Consider the following 25,670-nt stretch of genomic DNA (forward strand, 5'->3'; position numbering starts at 1 on the left):
ATTTCCACTAGTAAAACTAGAATTCTTGATATCTGTAATTGTATTTTCACTAGTGAAATGTCACCATAGGCTGCCATTCAGATTCAATTGTTGATATCAAGAATTGATTTCTTAGTAGTTGAAATTCCAATTTCACATATCAGAAATACAATTCTTACTAGTAAAAATCATAATTTCTGATATCAATAATTACATTGTTACTAGTATAAATTTGAATTTTTTATATCACTAGTTGAAACGTCAGTTCTTGATATCAACAACTGAATTTCTACAAGTAAAAATGTTCATTTTTGCTATCTGAAAATTTATTAGATATCAATAAAATTTCAGATATCTAAAATGGCTTTCTTACTAGTTTAACAATCACATTCATGATATCAGAAACTAACATTGTCACTAGTGACAATGAAATTATTGATATCAAAAATTAACATTGTTACTAGTAGCAATTCAATTGTTCACATCAAGACTAGATATTTGCACTAGTAAAAAAGTAATCAAAGTAACATAGTAATGATTTTTACTAGCAAGAATTGTATTTCTGATATTGCAATTTCAGCTAGTAAGAAATCAATTCTTGACAACAACAATTGAATTTGAATGGCAGCCTATGGTGACATTTCACTAGTGAAAATACAATTACAGATATCAAGACTTGGAATTGTTGATATAGAGAATTAACATTGTTACTAGTGGAAATGTAATTCCTGAAATCAAGAATTGAATTGTTGATATCAAGAATTCATATCCTGAGAATGAATAAAAGTCGAAACGGCTTGCCATAGCTGCTGTTTTAGGCAGAGCTCTTGTCTCATTCCACAAGAAACGCTCATCTGAAAATAAGAAACTATGAAAATTATGTGTTTTTTAAAGCTCTATTATGAAACCGAATCCTTCCCACAGTCCCCCAAATTTCCTAAACCTTTTAAGTAAACAATGAGTTCACTTTCTTGGGCGCTTCGTTCACAGTAGTCACGTGCTACCTATGACTTTTCACTTCGCTGGTCAGGATGGACCAATCACGGTTGTTTGATGACTGGAAAATATTTCCTTTTTACTGAATATATTTTTAATATCACAATTAAATATTAATATGAAAGTGTTTTAGGTGGATTTGTGTTTGTATGCCATATACAAAGCATTTCAATGAATAAAATATGAATGCGCCTCCATGAAGGATTGGATTTTATGAGCCGCTGAGCGCCCCCGTGCGGGAGGAAAATATTTTTGTCAAATGAAAACCGTCGCACATACATGACGTAAGACATCTAACCAACGTTAGAAGCTAATTGCTAAGATAATGGCGACCAAGTAATAGCAGAGCTGTTAGATAGATAAGGAATAAATTATTAAAACGCATATTTATCTTGAACGTCGAGCTAAAAACACTTCATACTGACGTCAAATACATAAATATGCTTTTTGTCAAGATAGTTATTTAGCAGCATTGCTTTGATGGTCAGCAGTCTGATGAACATTTATTTCGTTATTACGGATCTTGTTTCAGTTTCGTTCAGCTTGTAGTGCATCAACAGTCTTCTGGAAAGCTCTTCCAGGAGAGGATTTTCGAGTTTATTAATAAGAGGACATCGCTGGATCAACATGCTCGAGGACTGTTATGAGATATAATCACTTCGCCCTTGCTGGTAAACATATTTAATTATAAAACAATACATTTGATTATAATATATAAAATAATGAATATAAAACTGTTGGTATGTCATATTTGATTATAAAATAATACATTTGATTATAATATATAAAATAATTCATATGAAACTGTTGGTATGTCCGGTTTATAATTTCACCAATGTCTCCTTTAGTTTCTTAGGAATGTTATAACGTTTTAGACACCTATAGAGACTATATAACGTTATATATATGAAATAAATATTTTCAAATATCACTGTAAAATTCTCGTCTCTATGACAGCCAGTCTCTATAAAGAGTCAAGGGGAGCGACCCGCCCTTTCTTAACGAATCGAAATCCTTCCCCCTGTCAATCATTCTGCGCTTTCCGAATTGCTCACATGGGATTGGCTGACAAATCTTTGGAGGCGGGTTTTGTACTGAGTGAGGGGTTTGTTGTTAATGCGATGCAAAATCGCTTTATTTCATATTACAATATTTTAATATATTATATTGATACTAATATATACTATATTATAATATAGTTTATTATTACATTTTACACATGCTGGCTTGTTGTGAAATTAAATCACGTGATTACGGCACTTGGTCTAGTGGAGGAGTGGATAGGAGTCGAGCGCTACCGCTGCTGTCAGTGACATTGAGCTCATGAAAATACTCTTCACTGGAGCTATGACTCGAATATCAGTCTATCTGAACCTGTTAGAGCTCAACTAAACACTGGAGGTGTTTGTCTCGGAATATATCACGTGCTTTAGACACGTTTAATCCGTGTTGATTTCAGTCTCGTGGAGGAGTGGATTGGAGTCGCGCGCTGCTGCTGCTGCTGTCTGTGACATTGGTCTCGTGGAAGTCGTGACTCTGATATCAGTGTATGTTAAGGGGTTTAAAATGATCATTACATTTTATCAAGACTCCGATTTGAGTTGAACTCGAACAGCGTAGGTGATCGGACACTGCAGGAGCAAATGCTGGGCAGCTGATACAGCTTATTTGATCGTCACTGTTTTATGTAAACGCTTACACGCACTGTCAGGTAAGACTGCGTTGTTATATTAGTAACACATTTTTCTATTCTTGTTTTATCCGTTGTGGCCTGGTGAAATGTGTGTGTTTTCAAAACATTTTGACAACGTTCAGCTGAACAAATCTCTTAATCAGTTCATCACCAGTATATTATCTTAGTAATTTGGACTTAAATGAATAGATGAACGCTTGAGAATTTTAGTGTGGGTGTGCACTAGTAAGAAAGCTTGCACAATATAAAGGGAGTGTATATGGGAGTGTTTCCTCTGCTTATCAAGAGCTTGATAAAGGACATACTTATGTGACATACATAGATCTTTAGTATTCAAGATGATGTTTTGGCAGACACTGTTTTTACCATGCTACAGTAATTTATAAGGAGCAACCCTTGTTGAGTATGACTAAGGTGTGCAGATGGACTAGTTTTAATTCAAGCAAATGCATTCATATGCATTTGCATATTCCACAGTTTTAATCTTTGGCATGGAATTTAAAAAATTGTCTTTTAGAATGACATGCAATACCTGAATTAAAACAGCATTTTTCTAATTCTAGTATAATTTTTATACATGCATTGCAGTCTTGTGATCCCATATTACTTGGGAGGCATGACACTACTGGACTGTTTGCCAGAAAATATATGGCAGAGTCTTTAAAGAATGTAGTGATTTTGTTTTTAATTTTCAGAAGCAATAGAACCAACCTTGTATTTTTTTGGACTGCAAATACAATGCTGTTTTCTGCACACTGCAGACAGTCTCCAGATTACTGTAATGTGGTGGAGGGTTGCTGATAGTTAGATCTGTTAAAGTCAACCTCTGATGTCTGGTTACCTTATGTTAAGTGCAGACAGCTGGATGCTTTTCTGACGTTGCATTTGTCTTCTTAGTATGTGCAGTGAAGGTGACTTTCCAGAGCACAGGAACGCTCCATGTTGCACGTATTTGCCAACGGCATGTCCAGACTTTTTAATACGACACCACTCTCAGTTGTTCAGAAGAACCCTGACTTTACCAGCACTGAATGTTAATAGTGTACAGCTGAGGTTATGCTCATGAACGGTTTCCAAATTTGGTTTATTTTGAGGAAGTAACGTGGTTTCAGCAGTGTCTTGAGTTTTTTTTGTGGAATATATATATATATATATATATATATATATATATATATATATATATATATATATAAATTATAATTGAATCATTGCAGCAATGGAATTGGTCTGTCTTTCTGGAGCAGATGATTTCTAGTCCTTTCTAGTCCTACATCGTTGTCTTGATCTATTAAAGGGTTAGTTCACCCAAAAATGAAAATAATGTCATTTATTACTCACCCTCTTGTTGTTCCACACCCGTAAGACCTTCGTTCATCTTCAGAACACAAAAATAATGACTTTATTCAACAATATCTAGTGATGGGCGATTTCAAAACACTGCTTCATGAAGCTTCGAAGCTTTACAAATCTTTTGTTTTGAATCAGTGGTTCAGAGATATTGACTGTTATGTTATGTAATTTTAATTAGCCTAATCTTTTATTCCTGTGATGCAAAGCTGTATTTTCAGCATTATTACTCCACTCTTCAGTGTCACATGATCCTTCAAAAATAATTCTAATATGCTGATTTAGTATTAATATGCTGCTATATATATTTTTTGGAACCTGTGATATTTTTTCAGGATTCTTTGATGAATAAAAAGTTAAAAAGTACAGCATTTATGTAAAATATTAACAAGTCTTTTCTATCACTTTTTAACACACATCCTTTTGAACAGTAGTGTATAATATTGCTACAAAAGATTTCTATTTTAAATAAATGCTGTTCTTTTTTTTGCTTTTTATTCAAATATTCCTGAAAAAAGTATCACAGGTTATAAAAAATATTAAGCAGCACAACTGTTTCCAAAATTGATAATAAACCAGCATATTCGATTGATTAGTTTATTTTTGTAGATGCCTTTTTAAGAGACTGCATAAAATTGAAAAATGTATATATATATAAAATTCAACCAGCCAAAGTGGCACTGCTGAAATCCACCTGCATCTGGCGGATTTGCATTTGTAAGTTTGAAAGGATTTTAAATCTTGTAAATCAAGTAAAATGACTCAAAATCTAGTAATTTAAGCATGCCAAAGTCAACTTTAATCATATAAAATGTAATTTCCCAACAGCAAAATTGTGGCCAGTGAAAATGTTGAGTGGCTAGTAAAACCACTAGTCACAGTGGCTGGTGAGCAAAAAAGTTAATGTCAAGCCCTGGTTGCAGCCCTAATCGCGATATGTTTTTAAGGTGATAATCAATAGGATATTTTTTATGTATTGCCCAGCCCTATTGCATTTTCTGTTTCTGTAAATAACAATTGCTGCTATCACAATTATATTTATTTTACAAATGCACTAAATTAGAAATAATTAATTGGAAAATGGATCAATGTGAAAAAAATTATTGTGAATTAAATGTTGACCTGTTTAAATTTATATATATTTTAATTTGCCAAATGCCAAATGTTTATGAGAAAGTATTGTATAGTTTGCCTTTCTATTATATTTGTTTAACAGTTCTGTAACAGTATAATTTATTAGACAGCACTGTTCAAAAAGTCACTAAACTAATGTGCATCAAAATCAAAGTCCACATTCAACATTGGACAAGTTTAATAAGCCAGTGCCAAAAAACAAAGATAAAGCGCAGCCAAACTGAACTTGCGTTTATGATGTATGTCGCCGGTGTTGTCTCTGGCGTGGCGGGGCTCGGATAGACGATATAATCGGATATTGCGATATATTTTTAAGGCGATTAGGATATTAGGATATCTGTTGCATTTTTCTGTTTGGCTGATACGAGTCGTAAGGCTTTTATTTAACTCATCACTGATCAAAGTACAAAAACTCATCTAGAAACTGTAGTAAGCACATTTAGAACAGCTTGTGCATAATGTGTTGTTGACACTCGGCTTTTTTGGGCGACACAGCATTTCCCATCAACACATGGGACTTAAACAATAGCTCTGTGCAATGCATTTAGGCAACAACATAGCTCTCAGGGAGTAGTTCTCAGGGAGTGTTGTGTTTGCATGTGACAGAGAGGGTTTCCAAGTGTTTGTGTTGTGTATTTTATGTTGTGTTCATTTGCAAAAATGTGTCTTGTGGGTGTGTAATCCCTTTGTTTCACCTCCTTTATAAGATTAAATGGTCAGATTGTGTGAACATTAAATCCTTCAGCCCCAAATGGAAACTGCTAGTGGGATGTCCTTAAAATTATGTTAATTCCTTTTCTGTATTCCATTGTGTTCACCTCATTTAGAATTTGAAATGCATATTGTTTTTACATGGTGGTCAACCAATATGAATTTTTTTGTTGGCCATTTCCGATGTCTTAGTGAGCAGGGTGGCTGATGACGACCAATATTTCATATACATGATGTGATATCACACTATGGACCCTTTTCACATTTCTGGATTTCTCAGAAGCAGAATTGTCATAGTTGGGTAAAATTCTATGGCGGTTGAAGGGTAGACTACATCAAATATATTTTTTGTGTTCCCATTTGCTCAGATAGCAAAAGAAAAACTTTTCACAACTTTCAAAAAGAGGAAAAAAATATAGAGAGATTGATAACGCCAGTCGGAAGAGAAAAGGAGGTCAAATTTACCATCACTCCCACAGCTGCTGTATTATAAACACTTTCACTTTAACTTTTTTTTGTAATTTGATGCTAAGGTAATATAATACAAAGTATAGTGTTATAAATGTACATCATTTAAAAAAAAAAAGTAACTTTGTAGTAGATAACATGAATAACAATTGCTGCTCACAATCTCAATTATATTTATTTTACAAATGTACTAAATTAGAAATTAATGTGAATTAAATTATTATTTGATATTCAAAGACCTGTTTGAATTATTTACATTTTAATTTGCTGAATGCCAAAGGTTTATGAGAAAGTATTATATAGTTTGCCTTTCTATTATTTTCTTTGTTTGTTTAACAGTTCTGACTGTGACAGTGTAATTAATTAGACAGCACTGTTCAAAAAGTCACTAAACTAATGTGCATCAAAATAAAAGTCCATATTCACCATTGGACAAGCTTGTCTGCTTATGCCGATCATTAAAAAATGCCAAATATTGGCTGATGTTGGTTGACGACTAGCCTTTACCTTTAGTTTTTGACACATAGCATTATAAGTATTTAATGCTTCATTATTAAAGAGTTTGTGCTACCAGAAGGTATTTAGATAAAGTTTGAAAAAAACTCAGATTGTTCTGTCAACCACCTAGAACACCTCAGCATTGTGCCAGCTAGTGTTGCACGATATACCGGTACTAGAAAGGTATCCGATACCCTGCTTTTAAAAATGGTCCGGTTCTTCATTTTATTAGTACCGGTACTTTGAGTGCTAGCTGTATTTCCTAATGTGCGACAGCAGGGGGAAGTGTGCGTGCGGCGCGCTGCTTCTAAAGCACATTGAGTGCGTGTTTATTCCTCTCAACTGCGCAACGGCTTTTATGGTGACGAAACGAGAGGTATGGTTGCAGTACATGTGCTCTTGCAGACCGTCCACAAATTGTTGAGAAAGCAGATGCACGAAGCGAAATATGGCATTATTTTGCTTACAATGCCGACAGTCAGGGCAAGCCCACGTACACCACAAAGCCTGTCTGCAAAAGATGTTACAAAATAACGCAAGCGAAGGGAGTCAAAAGCATCTTGCCGACAAATATCCCGATTTGTACAAAGAATTTAAAGAGCGACAGGTTAGTGTGATACCAGCATTGTTTACGCTCTCAAACATTAAATGAGTGTTTTTTTAATTTATTTTACTCGTGCAAGCAGACCTGAGGTGTATTATTGAGTCTAAGTTTAATAAGTGATATCTGGTTGCAAAAATAAAATTAATTTAAAAATACATAAATATGTGAAGGGTATATAGTTATTTTAAACCAATTTATGCTTTAAAACATTGCTCTAAGTATTTACAGTAATCTAATTTTTACAATAATCTTACTGTCAAAAACACCTAACAATTTTATTGTGCATGAAAATAATAAACATAAAAAATTATATTAAATCTAACTCTAACTTCACGGCAATGTAGCTCAAATCCAGAATTATCAGCCTGCACACTGGTGAAGAAAGTTCTGTCATATATGTTATTTATTTACTTTTCCTGCTGTTTTAGGTTTTTGCCGTAGTATCGTTTAAGTATCGGTATCGTGATATTTAAGTTGGGTATAGTATCGAAGTCAAAATTTTGGTATCGTGACAACACTAGTGCCAGCGAGTTTTTTGAAAATGAGTTGTAATTAATTTATCTCTGTCTGTCTTTTCTAGTGAGATGTCTCTGGTTTTCCCGCGACCCAATACCAGTGTGATCGGCAAGAAGGACAAGCGACTCATGGCTGAGGTGAACGCCTCTCCGCTCAAACACTTCGTCACCGCCAAGAAGAAGATCAACGGCATCTTTGAACAGCTGGGCGCCTACATCAAAGAAAGCTCAGCCTTTCTGGAAGGTGTCTGCTTTCATTACTCTTGGCAATTCATTCCAGTCCTTGTTTCAGGAACTCAAAAGCACACTGTTGCGTGCTGTACATCTGTCAAGCTGATAAGAGAAACCTGGTTGGTTCTGACTTGCATGCCTCAGATAACAAAGACAGGTTACGTAACAAACTGGGAGACGGCTGAAGGCTCAGGGAAAAGCATGGCTTAGTCAGTGTATCTTGTCTGATTTTGTCTATGAACACCTCAGGCTTTCTTCTTACAAATAATAACCCTAAAGTACCTTCTTACAAATCTGCCCTGGCAGTTGTTTCAATAGTCTGCTAAGCTTTTTACTGGAAGGATTTTAGAGGATTTATATTAGGTTTATTTGAGGTCAGTCATATTTTGGCCAAAAATGCCAAAGCTTACTTGTTAAATAGAATTGGACGTGCAAGTAAAAAGGTATCTGGCCTACGGTGTTTTTCTACTTCACCACTGTAAAGAATGCAAATATAGTAATTAAAAGTCAATGAAAAGAAAAGTTTATAATCTCCTGTGAAAATGGCTGAGACATGAGTGAAGATTAGGGAAAAGAAACAAGATTCTATGTTCAGTGGAATAACTCATGGAATATTGTTAAATTTGCAGAAAATCGTGTAACCAGATCGCAGTACAAAGCTGACAAATGGCTTAAATTTATGGACTCATGTCCAATGTTTCAATGGTTGCGACGTAACTTTTGATTAATAACCTATTTCTTTTGTAAGCAAAGTTTTGAGCTTCACTCATAATATTCACGTAAAATAGCATTCACATACAAAAAAAAAAAACGTTTTGTGACCTTCTGGTGGAGCAGTTGTCAAGTTGACCTGCACAACCCTATCTGGCTGAAAACCAGATCTAGCTGCTTTTTGAAGAGAGGTTTGCTATTGTTTTTCTTAGTGATCTGACATTGAACTGGAAAAAAAAAAGATTTGGTTTACATTCAAGGAGGAACCCGAGGCGTATATTGAGAGCAGGGGCCGGATTCACAATAATCTTCTTAAAAAGAAGTTAAGAAATTTCTCAAGATAAATTCTAAGAAATCCATAAGAATGTTCAATTTGTAAGAAATTGCAATTCTGTAAAAAATGTTTAGAAAATTCTCATATTTTCTTATGGACAGTTATATTTGTTTTTCTTAAGAAGAAAATGACAGATTTTGGCATTATCTGATTTTCGGGCAATTTATTTTTCTTATTTTGTAGAGTTCTTACTGAATTTTCAAATTCAGCTAGCAAAAACATCTATCAGTGGTGTCATTTCAGAATACTCATGCGCGTATAATACATATTACTATTATTAGAGATGTGTATAATGTAAGCAATGTTATACAGTAATGCTTAATATTTGAAAGAACCCATTAAAGTCATTAAATGTCTTACCTTTGAGGATTTAAGACACGTTGGAGGTTATCATAACTGTAAGAACTTATTAATGAAGATTTTAAGGACGTTCTTTTCAGGAAAGTTTTGTCTCAAGTATATGGTATGTGCTAAGTGGTTAACAACAACCTAACATTGGCATCATGACATCATGACTTTTGACTATTAAAGGGTTAGTTCACCCAAAAATGAGATTTCTGTCATTAAATACTCACCCTCATGTCATTCCACACCCGTAAGACCTTCGTTCATCTTTTGAAAACAAATTAAGATATTTTTGATGAAATCCGAGCGCTTTCTAATCTCTTTAGACACAGCAACGTCATAACAAATTTCAAGGCCCTGAAAGGTAGTAAATATATCGTTAAATAGTCGTTCTGACGTAGAACCCGGACGTGCTGCACTGTGCCTACTATGTGAACACCTAGGAGACTGACATGAAGAGAAGAAATTGTTGAATAAAGTCGTTATTTTTGTTTTGTTTTTGTGCACAAAAAGTATTCTCATCACTACAAAACATTATGTTTGAACCACTGCAGTCACGTTGACTATTTCTGCGATGTCTTTAGTACCTTTCTGGGCCTTAAAAAGTGCAGTGACGTCGTTGCCTATGTGTGGTTCGAACACCTCGGATTTCATCAAAAATATCTTAATTTGTTTTCCAAAGATGTTACGGGTGTGTAACGATTTGAGGGTGATTAATAAATGACAGAAATTTCATTGTTGGTTGAACTAACCCTTTAAGTCTAAAGTTCTAAATGTTGTTGAAGTATTAAAATATCAAGTGTAGCTGAACTGGTCTCTTTCTCTGACAGAAACCTACAGCAATGAAGAGCTGGATCCTGTTACCACAGAGGAGCAGGTGGCAGAGGTGCGGGGATACCTGTCCAAAGTGGCAGGGATTGGGGAAGTCTTGTCCCGTAGACACATGAAGGTGGTCTTCTTTGGCAGGTACAGTGCATATATATTGCCCCTGACAGCATGAACTCAAAATTTGTTGTGTCATGCTCAGAGTAGCACTAAAGCTTAACGTATACTTGATTTTTTTATGCAAATGCTTACAGGGCACTTGAAGTACATTTTGTGCCAGATTTTCAGTACACCTTGCATATGCGCCTTGAATTTTTTTTTTTTCACCAATTAGTTTGTGAGAAGGTGGCAACACTAACCCCGGTCCATTGTTGTCAATAATAGCTGTCCATATTGACGAACACTTGTGTGAGGGAGTCAATGCAGCTCTAGTGTAAACTACACAAAGACATTTTTATTGGTCAACTTCTGTAGAGACATAGTTTACAGTTCTGTTGCGCTTGTGTTGACCACCTACGTTCACACACGCTATCAAATGGCGAATACTGTGAATTGCTGCATGTTCAGCTGTACACGAAAGTATCAGGTATACTTATTTTTCCACATTCTGCTTCGTCCACCACACAGTTGAGTGTGTAATAGGGATGCGCGTTATTGGATTTTTGCCGATATCCGATATGCCCATATTTTTCAACTTATTTTGGCTGATAGTCGATGCTGATACCGATATACATATCTTTTTTCTCTCCCCTGTGCTGGAATTATGAATTGATGCAATAATTACATTTTAAGCCTTTTGCGGATGGACACATTCGGCATGTGGTCATTTGTTTTTCGAGTGCTCAAATCACTGGTGCATGCACAGTTGCATAAGTCCACGTGGTCACACAAATCAGGCTGCACACAGACATCAGCGGATTGTGCTGATGACTAAAATTACATCACACATCATGGACTGTCCACAAGCCATAACAGAACGCGTCGTGTACAAGGGAAATATGCTGTCATCTTAAGTGTTCATGTGAAAACTGAATTACTTTGGGTTTAAGTCACACCTTTTGCATTTACAGAACCAGTAATGGGAAGAGCTCTGTCATTAACGCCATGCTCTGGGACAAAGTGCTGCCATCTGGGATTGGACACACCACCAACTGCTTCCTACGGGTGGAAGGCACAGATGGAAATGAGGCTTTCCTGCTCACAGAAGGATCGGATGAAAGAAAGAGTGTTAAAGTAAAAACTCTCTACCTTCTCAATTGTCATAAAGTCATTCCTTTTTAGGCTGTCATTGGGTGTGTCTGACATGCTGAGTCAGATAAGACCCATGCAGTGGGATTGGGAATGAAAATTGATCTCTTGCATAACAGTGCATCTCTCTATAGCAACCATAAATGAGCTTTGCTCACGGTAGGTGTTAATAAGGGTGTGTAATCTCTTCAATCTGAAAAGTAGGAAGACACCCTGTAGAGCTACACATGTGTTCTTACAGGTTTCAGGAACACTGTGTCCAAAATTGTGGCCATGTAGTGATTTAATTTTGACAAAGCTGAAACTGTATACTTATTCTGAGTAAACCTACAGTGTACACTACACACATACACTGTTCTAGAAGCTAGTGAGGTGTCTATGAAGGCAGCATGTTCAGCCATCATAGGTGTGCCTCTAGCTTGAAGGCTGGTCATAAATCAAGTGTCAAGTAAATCAGCATCAAGTGTTCTTCATGAAGAAGACAATCCCAGGTTGCGTTACAACAAGCTCAGTATGTATGTTTATATGCACAAATTTTTATCAATCCGAATGAGTCCACTCCGATTTCAGATTCTGAAAGTTATGTATATATGATAGGGCTGGGCGATATATCGCATGCGATTGTCACGTGCATTTCGTCAGTAAAGCCGGTTCCCTGATTACCGCTAAATCGCCATCACCTGCTTTCAAATGGAGCGGCATTTAATAGACAGAGCCGTAGTTCACTGACAAGCTACGCAATATCGCGTTCATTATCTAAGGCAATTCATCTGCATAAATATAATGAAATAATTAAAAAAAAACTTTTTTGTAAACTACTTCCTTTTATGCATGTACATACCTCATTTAGACCTGTAAATGCCCCACTATTGGCCAATGCCGATACTGTCATGAATATATATCGTGCTTTAATTTTTGTATCATACAGTGTGATCAAATTGGTAAACAATGAGCAGATGTGGTCTGTTACGAGCAATAAGGCAAAAAGTTGTGTTGTCTAATTGCCTGTGCTAAATGAATGTCTCTAGATCTTGGCTGACTGTACATGAGCTGCAGTCTATAATTACACCCACATGAGTCAGGGGCTTTTTCCTGCCAGCTGTCACAAGGTCGCAGCACGTTTTTGTCATTTTGGACTTGTCTCATGACCTTTCCTCTGCATTGATATATTACAGGGCTGAGGAAACATGTGTGCGCTACAGTAAGCAAATTGTTTACTGTAGAGGAATGCTGGGAATGAGCATGCCACTGTTCTTTGCAGTTTATCAGATGTGTGCATGAAATGGAGAAAGACGCAACTATTTATGAAAAAGTTTTATTTATTTTAATACTTGCATTTAAACATTTAGAAATGAGACTAATGAAATTTATAGGTTGATATAGTGAAAAAAAAGAAACATGTTGACTTGCACATTTGCACAACAGTAGATAAAATATAACAATAGCTATAGTTCCATCCACATATTTTAGTGTGAATTTGAGGATATGGCCAAAAAAACAAAAAAAAAACAAACACTGGATGGACATGTCAAGATGTGCACATGTGTTTTTTTTTTTTTTTATTCAGATCATGCACATAAACTATGATAGAAACACATTTACCAAATTAATTCCTGCATTGGCAACAAAACTCCTGTGACTTTGCCTCAACAGATCATGTGGCTGGATAACTGGACTAACCAGCTGGACTCACAGAACTGTCTCACACGATTGCATTCCCAAACATCAGGCACTCTCCTCTGAATGTAGGATAACATGGCAGCGTTCATTATTGTGTTTCATCTGTGCGTTATTTTCTTCATCTGCGCATGGGATGAAAATGGTGATTTTTTTTTTCCGCAGTTGTTCCACAGGGATGTTGAATGCTTGATTTTTATTGGTTAACAATGTTCTAAGGTGTGCAATTATTTCCCAGTAAATGCAAAGCTATGAAGTAGTTCCAGGTCTGTCGACCGCATAACAGTTCCATATCGCCACTTTATTTGACTTATTGCAAAGGTCCTTGCAGCCTAACAACAGTAAATCTACCAAAACCGTAGTATAAGCGGAATAATTGGCTCCTGTTTTTTTAATTATTGAAATAATGAGGTGTGCTCTTTAATTATTCTTTTTGTTTAATGCAGTATTCCAATTTGCCAAGTTTAATTCACCACTTTGGATGGAAACATCTAGTGACTAAACATTCTTAAAATGTTGTTGTTGTTTTTTGTTTTTTTTTGAGCTCTAGATCTCACCATGATTAACATGTTTAGGTGATTGCATATGAAGCATACACCAGAGAGTAAAGGATCAGAACAGAAGTAATAAACCTACAAGACTTGCTTGGAAGAACTGTGTGACCTTTGGCCCACTCTTGGGATGGAGTGCATTTGTTTATGTCATCATCATATGTATATGCAGTCAGGCAGGACAGAAATGGCCTCTTTCAGATGGAAAGAGACACTGCGAAAAGCATTAAGAGAACATGTCTCACATCCTGTAGAGTGCACACTCACACACACACACACACACACACACTCACACACACACACACACACTCAGATTCTCACTCACACTTGGACTCAAACTCGCTCACTCATACACTCAGACTCACACAAAAACTCACACAAACACTCGGACTCTCACACCAAAACTCTCTCTCTCTCTCTCACACACACACACACACACACACACACACACACACACACACACACACACACACACACACACACACACACACACACACACACACACACACACACACACACACACTCAAAAAAGCATCTATCATCCAGATGCTCTGTTCACATTGTCTGTAGGTTATATTTAGCTAGTAACCATTGTTCTGCATGAATATAAGTATTCATAACCAAGTTAGGACTGTAGACAAATCCCAGATGTCACAAAAGGACTGTTAGTACACTAAAGCACAGCTCTGAGACGTTGTGGCTCTAAGTCAGTGAATCTCAACCTTTTTTGAGTAATGGACCCCCGTCATATTTGGCACCATCCTCTATTCAGGACCCAGAATAAAATTGGCTCATTGGTATCATTAATGCCTTTGTGACGACCAAATGCAATCAAGTATAATTTATTACTACATTAGTAGACTTGTTCTATAGTTAGTCATATTATCAGTTATATTATACATAAATTATCTTCTTCTTTTATGGGAACATGTCAAATGTCAAAATATACAAAAATTCATATTCAGATATTTTATAAGGACCCCCTGGCATTGTCAAGAACCACTAGGGGTCCATGGACCCCTGGTTGAGAAACACTGCTCTAAGTTATTTGAGAATTGTGTCTCCCTTTTAAAGGTGCAGTAAGCGATTTTTGAGAAACACTGTTGATATTTGTAATCAACCCAAACAAACACACACTAAGGCTGTCAAAATGGCTTAATCTAAATATCAAATATTTCTAATATTTGAATTCTATTCGAATTTAAAAGGCATAATTTCAGTTAGGAGAAAAAAAGCTTTTGGTTTGTCTCCTGAAGCCACAAGCGGGTGCACAATCAGTGAAATAACATCACTGTAAAAAAAAAAAAGAAAAAAAAGTGCATCATGTTTAAACTGTTTATAAACCTAACAATTTCATTAATTGCATAAACGGTAATGAACAAATCAGCATCATTTATTTATACATAGTTTTATACAAAGAGCTGAAGCGCCGATCACTTTGCGGCTTTCTTGTGCAAGACTCGAGTGCAACAAAGATGTCTGTCTAGCGCATGTTTACATAGAAAACAATGGAAAAGCAGCACAGAAAATGCGTTGTGTAAACGGCTTGGTTATGCTTTTGATAACCTAGATCTTCTCTGCATTGAGCATCTCTATTTGTGCAGTGTTTTGAACTAGCAATGCAGCAGTGCTGCGTCTAGTGTGTTAAAGTGATAAGCTTACAAAAACAATAAAACGCAACAACTCTTCCATCATCACCACATCTTGCGTGCCACTGAAAAGGTTGCCTGACACACAGAAAATATTGGAATGCACCGTTTTTACATTTGAATGTAGATTTTATTTTAAATTCAACTAATATTCGAAATACGAATTTTAATTTGACAGCCCTAACATACACTGTTCTCACTGTAGCTCCATCCCCAAATGCATAAACATGCAATGAAAGAGTGGATGTCTCTTTAACATAGCTGAAGCGAAGTAAAATAATGCTTTGCGAAAAATAAAGCGAAGATAATGAACAAACAACAAGGAAGAACAAACAATGAACATACTGTACAAACAGTACAAGGCTGATTTATACTTCTGCGTCGGACCTACTCCGGAGCCTCTGCGCCGTAGGCTATTCGTGTGTTTTCATTTATACTTCTTCGTCGATGTCTGTGTCGACGTGCATGCAGACCACTAGTAGGCAGTGTCCACGGTCATGTTGAGGATCAAGGCAAAAGCCGAAGAAGAAGCAGCTTGTCATGTACGTTGTCAGAGAAGCTTACAAATAGACGCGGCAAATAGGTAACAACTTTTGTTGCAGTTTGACTGCATGTGTTACCTGAAACATAGCGTTTTTCATTCCTATGTAAGTTGAAAACGCTCGCTCTTCTCCTATTGCTCCACGCCAGTTTTTTGACCCGAGGGAGGGGTTCTAGCAGACCAATCACAGCGCTTGCGGTACGCGTTGTTACATTTTTGAAGAGGTGCATGTCAGGCTATGTCGTAGGCTACGCGTGGTACAAACAGCCCTATGCCATAGCTACGGCGTACACTCGGTGCAGAAGTATAAATCAGCCTTTAGTCGCCAGCAGCTCCAGACAAACAATGAAACTCAAAACTGTCCTGTTGCTATAGCTAACAACAACAGCAGCATATCTTAGTTCTGTGAACAAGCAAAACCAATGTTACTCATGTATGGAGCAGAAATGACGCAACCTCTGTGTCTGTTTTCAGGTTTTTCATATCTGTTTTTAGGTCTCTCCAGTGCTGGAAATCTTCTCTACTTAATATTAACGCAGGTCCTAAAGCTCTTGCAGGATTAAAACCCTTCTTTTTCCAGTGATATTCCTCTGACCTTTTCTCTTTTGTAATGTCTCTCAGCTGTCTCTCTTTCTACAGTCTTTCTTCAGATCTCCCTCTTGCTCACTCTCTCTCCTCCCCCATCATGTGTGGACAACTCCTACTGCTCGGTTTGATCCACTTTCAGCAGCATTTCTCAGAAATTGCTTACTACACCTTTAAATTAATCTGTGCTAAAATTATTAAAGTAGTCGACCCTACTAATCAACCACTCAGGTGTTGGTCAACAACATGACCATTCTGGCCAATCCCCAGTAGCCTCTGATTTGATTGGCTTACCTGTGCTTGAGACTTCTACACAGTATGTCATGTGTATTTGAAAAGAGCAAAGTCATGTTTTCCATGACAAGACTTCTTAAATTTCAGTTCATTTTAAAATAGTCTAAATAAATCTACGTGATAACGCTAATGTGTGTGTGCACGTGTGTGTGTTGGCAGACGGTGAACCAGTTGGCCCATGCCTTACATCAAGATGAGGATTTGGATGCAGGCAGTCTTGTGTGTGTCATGTGGCCTAAAGCAAAGTGTGCATTGCTACGTGATGATCTGGTACTTGTGGACAGGTAAACGCATTGTTGGCTGTGAGGCCTGAGACATACTGACATATTGTTAGGAAATAATTTATTACCATAAATATTGTCCTTTATTGCATTCAATACATTGCCTGTTTTAATTTAAAGATCTGTAATTTTCTGCACATATTAAACTTTGTATGCATGTATTTTTTATTATATTTGCTTTGCTGGATCCTGTTTTAAATATTAAAATGATGTTTAAGGATGCCAATGCAGTGGCATTATAAGCCTACTGCATTATATAACCAATTTAGTGCATAAGAAGTCACATTAGTAATATCTGTCAGTCTGAAACTTATCAAATCTTTCTTTTCAAGCCCTGGCATCGATGTCACAACAGAGTTGGACAGCTGGATTGACAAATTCTGCCTTGATGCTGACGTTTTTGTGCTGGTGGCCAATTCAGAGTCCACTTTAATGCAAACAGTGAGTCTAATATGAACTTCAGTTCATAAAAAAAAGGCTAATTAAATGTGGGAGCACACAATATTTTCTATGTATTACAGCATTATATAAATTGCATTGATTTTATGTGTTAAGATTTGTGTATAAATCTTTATTGCAATGCAAAATGACTAGTCAAGCATGATTAACTTCTATTTTTCTCCAGTCCTTGTGAGGTTAAGTCATTTTAAAGTGCACTCACTGGTGTCAGCTCATTAAAATATGGCTCCCCTCTGCCCTCTCAAAGGAAAAATCATTCTTTCACAAAGTGAACGAGCGCCTGTCCAGCCCCAATATCTTCATCCTGAACAACCGCTGGGACGCCTCAGCCAGCGAGCCTGAGTACATGGAAGAGGTTTGACTTGCGTGACACATTTTCTGAGTCTGTTAAACCTGAGATGCGTTTTAAACCGTTAGCATCCCTGATTGTTTAACCTAATACTGTAAGCATGATTATTGTTTTTTTTTTTTACAAAATGAGGCACAAGGTGAAACTTGTTTTACAAATGAAATCAAGCAAACAAATTGGACCTTGTAGTAGATTTTTTGAAACCAAGATGAATGATACCTGGTGTTTTTGCACTCTTAAAATGAAACTTATGTGTTTGTCAGGTGAGACGGCAGCACATGGACCGCTGCAGTAGTTTTTTAGTGGATGAGCTGCGGGTGGTGGACCGAGCTCAGGCCGGTGATCGGATCTTCTTCGTCTCTGCTAAAGAAGCTCTTCAGGCACGTGTCCAGAAAGCCCAGGGAATGCCTGAAGCAGGTAGATTTGTTACAGCAGGGGTTCCCAAACCTTTATGTCAGCCAAACCCTATAGATCAGGGGTGTCCAATCCTGCTCCTAGAGGGCCACTGTCCTGCTGAGTTTATCTCCAACCCCAATTAAACACACCTGAAACAGCTAATCAAGGTTTTTAGGCATACAGGAAACTTTCAGGCAGGTGTGTTGTGGTAAGTTGGAGCTAAACTTTGCTGGACAGTGGCCCTGCAGGACCGAGTTTGGACACCCCTGCTATAGATGTAAAGTATTTTTTGGTAAACATTTTATTTTGATTGTTTTTATTTTAATAAATTCTTTATATACAGGTCTGCACAACAACAAAAAATATACAGTATTGTCTTATTTTGTCATATATTGTTATTTGAACTGTGATATAATAAACATTTCAATTTGTAGCTGGACATTAACATGGACTCAAACCTCTTTTTAGTTGTGATGGAGTCTCAGTACATTCACACTGGAATACAAGGAATCCAATCAAATTAAATAATAGTATTATTATTAGGTTTAACTCAATATTATAATTTTTATTTTATTTTTACACTTTAAAAGATATAATACTAATATTTGTCGTCTTAAATTCTTCACCTTTTTAAATATTCAAATCCTAAAGTCTTAATTAAATCGCAGCATTTGATAAGTGTAATAAGCTTTATTTCGATTAATTGTGCAGCCCCATTTATTTTAATGTTTCTTTTGATGTTATTAATTATTAGTTTTCCATGCTATGACCCCTGTAAAGCATTCTTGTTGGATTTTCAGGTGGTGCTCTGGCTGAAGGTTTTCAAGCGAGAATGTTTGAGTTTCAGAACTTTGAAAGACGTTTTGAGGTGAGTGTTGTTGGGTTTGGGAGTGTTGATTAGTTTAAACGTGTCTGTATGTTTGTCTGACTGTCACATACGTATATGCTTACAGGAGTGCATCTCCCAGTCAGCAGTGAAGACTAAGTTCGAGCAGCACACAATGAGAGCCAAGCAGATTTCTGAAGCTCTGCGTCTGATCATGGACTCTGTGCACATTGCAGCTCAAGAGCAGAGGTGAGCGCAAAGACGCCTGCTTTTCTTAGCAGTAATCCATCACGCTAAACACTGATCCACTGCTGACATTGAAATGAGCTTAGTGCCTGATTGTGCTGTTACAGTCTGAGGGAGTCAAATTTTGAAGTGATAATATCTACAACTTACTTCTACTTTTTAATCAAAATTGTAATTTTGCAGTGATTTTTATGAGCTTTTTACTTGATCTTGAAATGTCTCAAGGACATCACATTTACACTGGTTTTGTGGTCCTCCCTTGTCTCACAATTCAAAGATTAGATTCTTAAGAGGAATATATTTTGATAGCATCTGTAATTTAAAATTCAACAAAGTTGAGGTTCGATTAATTTCTCAGAATCATTTAAGATATCTTGTTTTCAAATCAACTGAATACATTGGTTTAATCAAACAAAACTGATGCTTGCAGGTAAATAGTTGTTTTTGACAATATATTGATGTATTTGTGCATAGTGCATACAAATAAAGTAAAAAAAAAAATTGTATTAAAAACACTACTGTTCAAATGTTTGAGATTGGTAAGATTTATGTTTTTGAAAGAAGATTCTTGTTCCCCAAGGCTACATTTGTTTGATGAAAATACAGTTAATTACAGTAATATTGTGAAATAATATTACAATTTAAATAATTTTACATTTTAGCATATTTAAAAAAAAAAAAAATCCTCAATTTTCAGCATCATTACTAGTCTTCGGTGTCAAATGATCTTTCATAAATCATTTTAATATGTTGATTTGGTTCTTTTTATTATCACAGTTCAAAATGCTTGTGCTGCTTAATGAAGTGTGGAAACCATGATAAAGCATCTGTTTCAGGATTCTTTGATGGGCAGAAAGTTGGAAGAATATAATTTATATGAAATATGAAAGTTTTGTGACATTTTAAGTATATTTACTGTAATTTTTTATGAAATCAAGTATCATTTTATTTTAAAAAAACTGTAAAAAAAAAAAAAAAATTGCGTGTTGTCATAAATTTGTGCCAAATCAATGTGGAAATAGCTTTGATTATTTTAATTATTATTTTGACTATTAGCAACAATGGTTGAAATGGTCCTCCTAATAGAAAATATAGATTTTTAAAATATAATTTGATCATCCAGCTGTTTTTGTAAACATCTAGTTAAATTAATATAAAGTGAAATATATATATATATATATATATATATATATATATATATAATTAATAAAATATTCAGTTGTTTATCATCAAATAAGAAAAAAAACTTTTCATAAATCTATATAGAATATTTTCGTCCATTATTCTATATATTTTAATCCATTGAGCTTTCAGACTGTACAGGGCTACTCAATATGGTAAAAATATATATTATCAAAAAGAATTTGGTTTGTTATATTTGAATGATAGTTGACTATGCATAGACTGAAATTAATAGTTAGTATAATGATTTTTTTGTGTTCTTGTTCAGGATTCATTGTTTAGAGATGAAGGAGGAGAGGGAGGACAGGCTGGAGTTCATCGATAAACAGCTGGATCTGCTCACTCTGGACTGCAAGAGCAAGATCAAAAAGATCACAGAGGAGGTGGAGAAACAGGTGATGCTCCATTTATGACTCGCTTGTTTTTCTGTCTTTTTCAGGAGTGTTAATAAGTAGTTAAAGTCTAATGTGTTTCTGCTTTGCTTTTCGGAGCTGAGCATACAGAATATTCAAAGTTAGAAATATTGGGCTGTATATACAGTTTGCGCTTACAATGCCGATGATACAATTTATATCAAGCACACTGTACACATAAAAAACAGTGTACTTTGGGCTTTAGTACGACTTTACAAAAATCAGATTTCAAAAATCACTGATTTTCAGTTGGACTAAATCGGTTCGGTTAAAAGAAAAATGTTTGCTTTAGTTTGGCTGAAATCAATCATTTAAACTTCATGTAAACCTATTTAATGTGCGACTTGTCTTTTTTGGCACATCATACAAATCCATTGAGTCTAATGCACTGTAATGATGGGGTGATGTGATGAATGTGCTATATCAAAATGTATTTTTGTTTATGAGTTTAGGGATTGCAGTTGCCTTTTCAACTTGGTGAAAATGCTGATGATACTTTTAAAACTGGATAAAGATCATTTTTGTTCACGGGTATTATATTTATGTTAGGTCTTTTATTTTTTGTTTTATATGATTCATTCAATCTTTTAAAGTTTTAAATGTAAACATAATGTCACTTTCAAGGCATTACTTTTTGGTCATGGGCATTCTGGAAAAGCTGTTTATACAAGTTTCAAGCATAATAAAACTGGCATTTGCAAGGTTGTTTCCAGCTTTTGACCTGCTCATCTGGATGTGTAGGTATCTAATGCTATGGCAGAGGAGATCCGGAGACTGGCTGTACTAGTGGATGACTTCCACATGGACTTTCATCCTTCACAAGTGGTGCTCAAAGTATACAAGAATGTGAGTTGGACTTCCTCCAATTGCCCACACATGTCTTTCTCCTTTTTATTTGTATGTTCCTTTATCCACTATTGTTTATTGTTTAGTGTCAACATCTAACTCTCTGCATGGAAATTCCCCAGCTACCCAAAAATGTCATGTGATCTTATCTGTGGGACAAGAACCTTGTCCTTGTTAACTTTCACTTTTACATAGGGTTTTATACTGATAAAAGCAGTTAGTGATTCATTTCATGATTTAAAAAAAAAAAAAAAAAAAAAAAAAATTGTAGTTAATATATTTATCTTTTGTAGCTCTAATTTTAAAAGGTGATGATTTTTTTTTTTTGTCTTTTTTGTCATGTTTTGATGGAATGTTTGATTTTAGGAGCTCCACAGGCACATAGAGGACGGTCTTGGCAGGAATATGTCAGACAGATGCTCCAGTGCGATAACTGTAGCGCTGCAATCCACACAGACTGAAATGATAGGTCAGTATCTCTCTTATTCGGTGAGCTTTCAAACAGCTCATACCAGTAACAGCAGCAGGTTAACGAGACACTTGTGATCGTTCCAGAGGGTCTGAAGCCCCTCTTGCCCATCGGCATTCGAGAGCAGGTGGATAAGATTGTGCCCAGACAATGCTTCGCCCTCAGCTACGACCTCAACTGTGACAAACTCTGCAGCGACTTCCAGGAAGACATCAGCTTTCACTTCTCCCTGGGATGGACCATGCTGGTCAACCGCTTCCTGGGTCCCAAAAACACACGCCGCGCCCTCATGGGCTACAATGACCAGGTAGCACATGTTCATTTTGGGTGGTCCTTGTGGCTCTTTTTTCTTTTTCTTTATTCTTGATAACAGTTTAATGGTTAAATTAAATTTTAGTAATCTATTAGTCAGTTAACAGTCAAATTAATTGAAATTATGATACAATTTAACAACAATGTATTAAAAATGTAACTAAAATTACCCTATGAAATTCGTTTAATTTTTTCCCAAATTCTGTTTCATTCAGTTTAATTTTTTCTTGATTTTGTTGTAATGGTTTAATTCAATTTTAGCACCAGACTTTTATCAAATGAAATGGTGAAATACTTGTGTATTGAAATGCTTTCAGAGCAGCTTTAGAGATGAAGTTCATGTGTTTATCTCCTCATATAGTCAGATGACAGACACTGAAAACACCACGAGCTTCACACGTGCTTGAATATGTGTGTAGTAGATGAAAATGCACCACTTATTCACTCCGAGACACACATGACTTCATATTTAAATAGCAGTCTTATTATGCTTTAATATTTAATCACAATTTGATTAAGTATACAGCCCTAGCTTTGATTTATTCATCCCAAATTTTCCAAATTCTGTGAAATTCTGCATTATACTGTAAATTCCATTTTTATGACTGTATTTCGTGATTCTGTGCATTTTCCGCATTGCAGAAATTACAGTGCCCTACATCCTGTGTTGGGTTCTATTTGATAAAGCATGTGTGCTGTGTTGACAGGTTCCCAGGCCCCTGGCCATCACTCCGGTCAGCACTAGTATGCCACCTTACCCTCAAGGGTCCATGACCCAGGAAGAGCTTATGGTTTCTATGGTGACAGGATTGGCATCACTCACCTCTCGGACATCAATGGGCATTATAGTTGTTGGAGGAGTGGTAAGAACGTACCAAATATCTCTAACACACCAAAATGCATGTGTTCCTACAATATATACACTACCTTTCAAAAGTTTGGGGTAGGAAAGATTTTTTTATGTTGTTAAAAGAAGTCTCTAATATTCACCACGCTGCATTTACTTGATGAATGCAGTAAAAACAGTATACCACTTTTTCCAGAACGGGTATCGATTCTGATACTGTCATTTTTGGCACTCCCGATACAGTACCGATACCTGTATTTTCATTGTACTTGTAATTTTTAAATGTAATTTAGATGTCATATTTGAATATAATAATTTAAATAAATAGTTATATAATTTAAGGAATTTAAATATAATAATTTTTTAAAATGTTGGGTAGAGAAACCAAAAGAATTTGAATCATATTAGTTGGCTTAAAGGTGCCATCGAACGTTTTTTTACAAGATGTAATATAAGTCTAAGATGTCCCCTGAATGTGTCTGTGAAGTTTCAGCTCAAAATACTCCATAGATTTTTTTAAATTAATTTTTTTAACTGCCTATTTTGGGGCATAATTAGAAATGCGCCGATTCAGGCTCCACCCCCCCAGAGCTCTCGACTCTATCATTGCATAAACAAAGTTCACACAGCTAATATAACCCTCAAAATGGATCTTTACAAAGTGTTCGTCATGCATACTGCATGCATACATCAGATTATGTAAGTATAGTATTTATTTGAATGTTTACATTTGATTCTGAATGAGTTTGAGGCTGTGCTCTGTGGCTAAAGCTAACATTACACACTGTTGGAGAGATTTATAAAGAATGAAGTTGTGTTTATGAATTATACAGACTGCAAGTGTTTAAAAATGAAAATAGCGACGGCTCTTGTCTCCGTGAATACAGTAAGAAACGATGGTAACTTTAACCACATTTAACAGTACATTAGCAACATCAGGGCTCTCAAGTTTTGAACTGAGTTCAGAGTGAGATTTCGGCGGCGGCAGCAACGAGGGTTTGGGTGGGGATGGGGGTCTGATATGAAAAATGACAAATTCGTACAAATAAAAAAATATTTATTTAATTCAGCATTTTAGTGTGTATGTGAGTGAGTGAGAGAGATAGAGAGATAATGGTAATATAATCATACACATTTTATTTTATTTTTTTCCTCAACATTATAATGTGAAACAATATAAACATAGTAACCATATTCTGACTCTAGTGTACATTATATGTACATTACGTTCTGCAGTGTTTTTTCCCGCTCGCTGCTTGAGCTTATAATGCTTGTTCTTTAGGCCGATATTTTTTGTTTACACATATTGTTTAATGTTTTAAACTGAATGAAAACCTTAAGATAAAACGTAAACTTGTGTATATTACCTAATAATAAGTTTGTTCAGAAATGGTGATGACAACTTGAATAAAAAAATGTTTAAAAACGTCTCTCATTTTCTCAAAATAATCGTAATTTAAAGCTGCTGTCCGCGATTTTTGGCCCTCTAGCGATTAATAAACAGAACAGCACGCGTCTTGCGGAGGAACATTCTAGCCGGAGCTACTTTTGGAAAATGGATTCATGTTGTATATTCTCATTATATAATTTTTGTAAATTTTTAACACAAAAAAAGTTGCGGACTGCAGCTTTAAATACACGAATATTCATTTTTTTATTAGCCCAAATATTCGAATACAATATTTTGGAAAAATGCCCATCCCTACTAGCTAGGCAAGTTCACGTAAAGTACTCTGGACAAACTGTTAACTAACCTACCAGCTGCCTGGACACAAAGATGACTTACTGTACTCATAGTATATGGTCCCATATCAATCACGATCAGTCTGTAGCCAGATGTGAATCAATGTGACTGACAGATGTCCTCTTCTAACTACTTAAGCGAGCATCTGAATCAGTGAGCGAGCCCGTGAATCACAGAATGTATCATTGGAATCAGAACATAAACATTGTTGTGGCGGGAATATCTAAATCTTACCCGGATACAGCAATTCTATTTTCTGATTGGCTATCCGGTAGCTATATTTTTTTATTAGATTAACTGGTGCGTGGCAGGGCCTTCTGAACTCTATGGGGAACTCGCTTGATTCCTCTAATAGCGGCGCAAC

General features: G+C 35.9%; 1 protein-coding gene across 2 annotated transcripts in view; it reads left to right on the forward strand.

Moving 5' to 3' along the window:
• The first annotated feature begins 1,261 nt into the window (after nucleotides 1-1,261).
• The window catches only part of mfn2 (mitofusin 2), a 31,335-nt gene continuing 6,926 nt past the window's right edge, over nucleotides 1,262-25,670 (forward strand). The window contains exons 1-15 of one of the 2 annotated variants that reach the window (XM_048210720.1): nucleotides 1,262-1,646; nucleotides 8,011-8,189; nucleotides 10,397-10,532; nucleotides 11,462-11,624; nucleotides 17,096-17,220; nucleotides 17,550-17,658; nucleotides 17,924-18,031; nucleotides 18,289-18,442; nucleotides 19,222-19,289; nucleotides 19,375-19,496; nucleotides 20,944-21,070; nucleotides 21,830-21,934; nucleotides 22,301-22,403; nucleotides 22,490-22,710; nucleotides 23,423-23,578. In XM_048210720.1, the coding sequence (XP_048066677.1) occupies nucleotides 8,015-8,189; nucleotides 10,397-10,532; nucleotides 11,462-11,624; nucleotides 17,096-17,220; nucleotides 17,550-17,658; nucleotides 17,924-18,031; nucleotides 18,289-18,442; nucleotides 19,222-19,289; nucleotides 19,375-19,496; nucleotides 20,944-21,070; nucleotides 21,830-21,934; nucleotides 22,301-22,403; nucleotides 22,490-22,710; nucleotides 23,423-23,578 (1,872 nt within the window). In that variant the 5' untranslated portion in view covers nucleotides 1,262-1,646; nucleotides 8,011-8,014. Of the gene's footprint in view, nucleotides 1,647-2,231; nucleotides 2,687-8,010; nucleotides 8,190-10,396; nucleotides 10,533-11,461; nucleotides 11,625-17,095; nucleotides 17,221-17,549; nucleotides 17,659-17,923; nucleotides 18,032-18,288; nucleotides 18,443-19,221; nucleotides 19,290-19,374; nucleotides 19,497-20,943; nucleotides 21,071-21,829; nucleotides 21,935-22,300; nucleotides 22,404-22,489; nucleotides 22,711-23,422; nucleotides 23,579-25,670 lie in introns of those variants that run through there. The other variant, XM_048210721.1, reaches the window with a different exon arrangement.

This window comes from Megalobrama amblycephala, linkage group LG12 (genome assembly GCF_018812025.1).
Source record: "Megalobrama amblycephala isolate DHTTF-2021 linkage group LG12, ASM1881202v1, whole genome shotgun sequence".
Classification (NCBI taxonomy): domain Eukaryota; kingdom Metazoa; phylum Chordata; class Actinopteri; order Cypriniformes; family Xenocyprididae; genus Megalobrama; species Megalobrama amblycephala.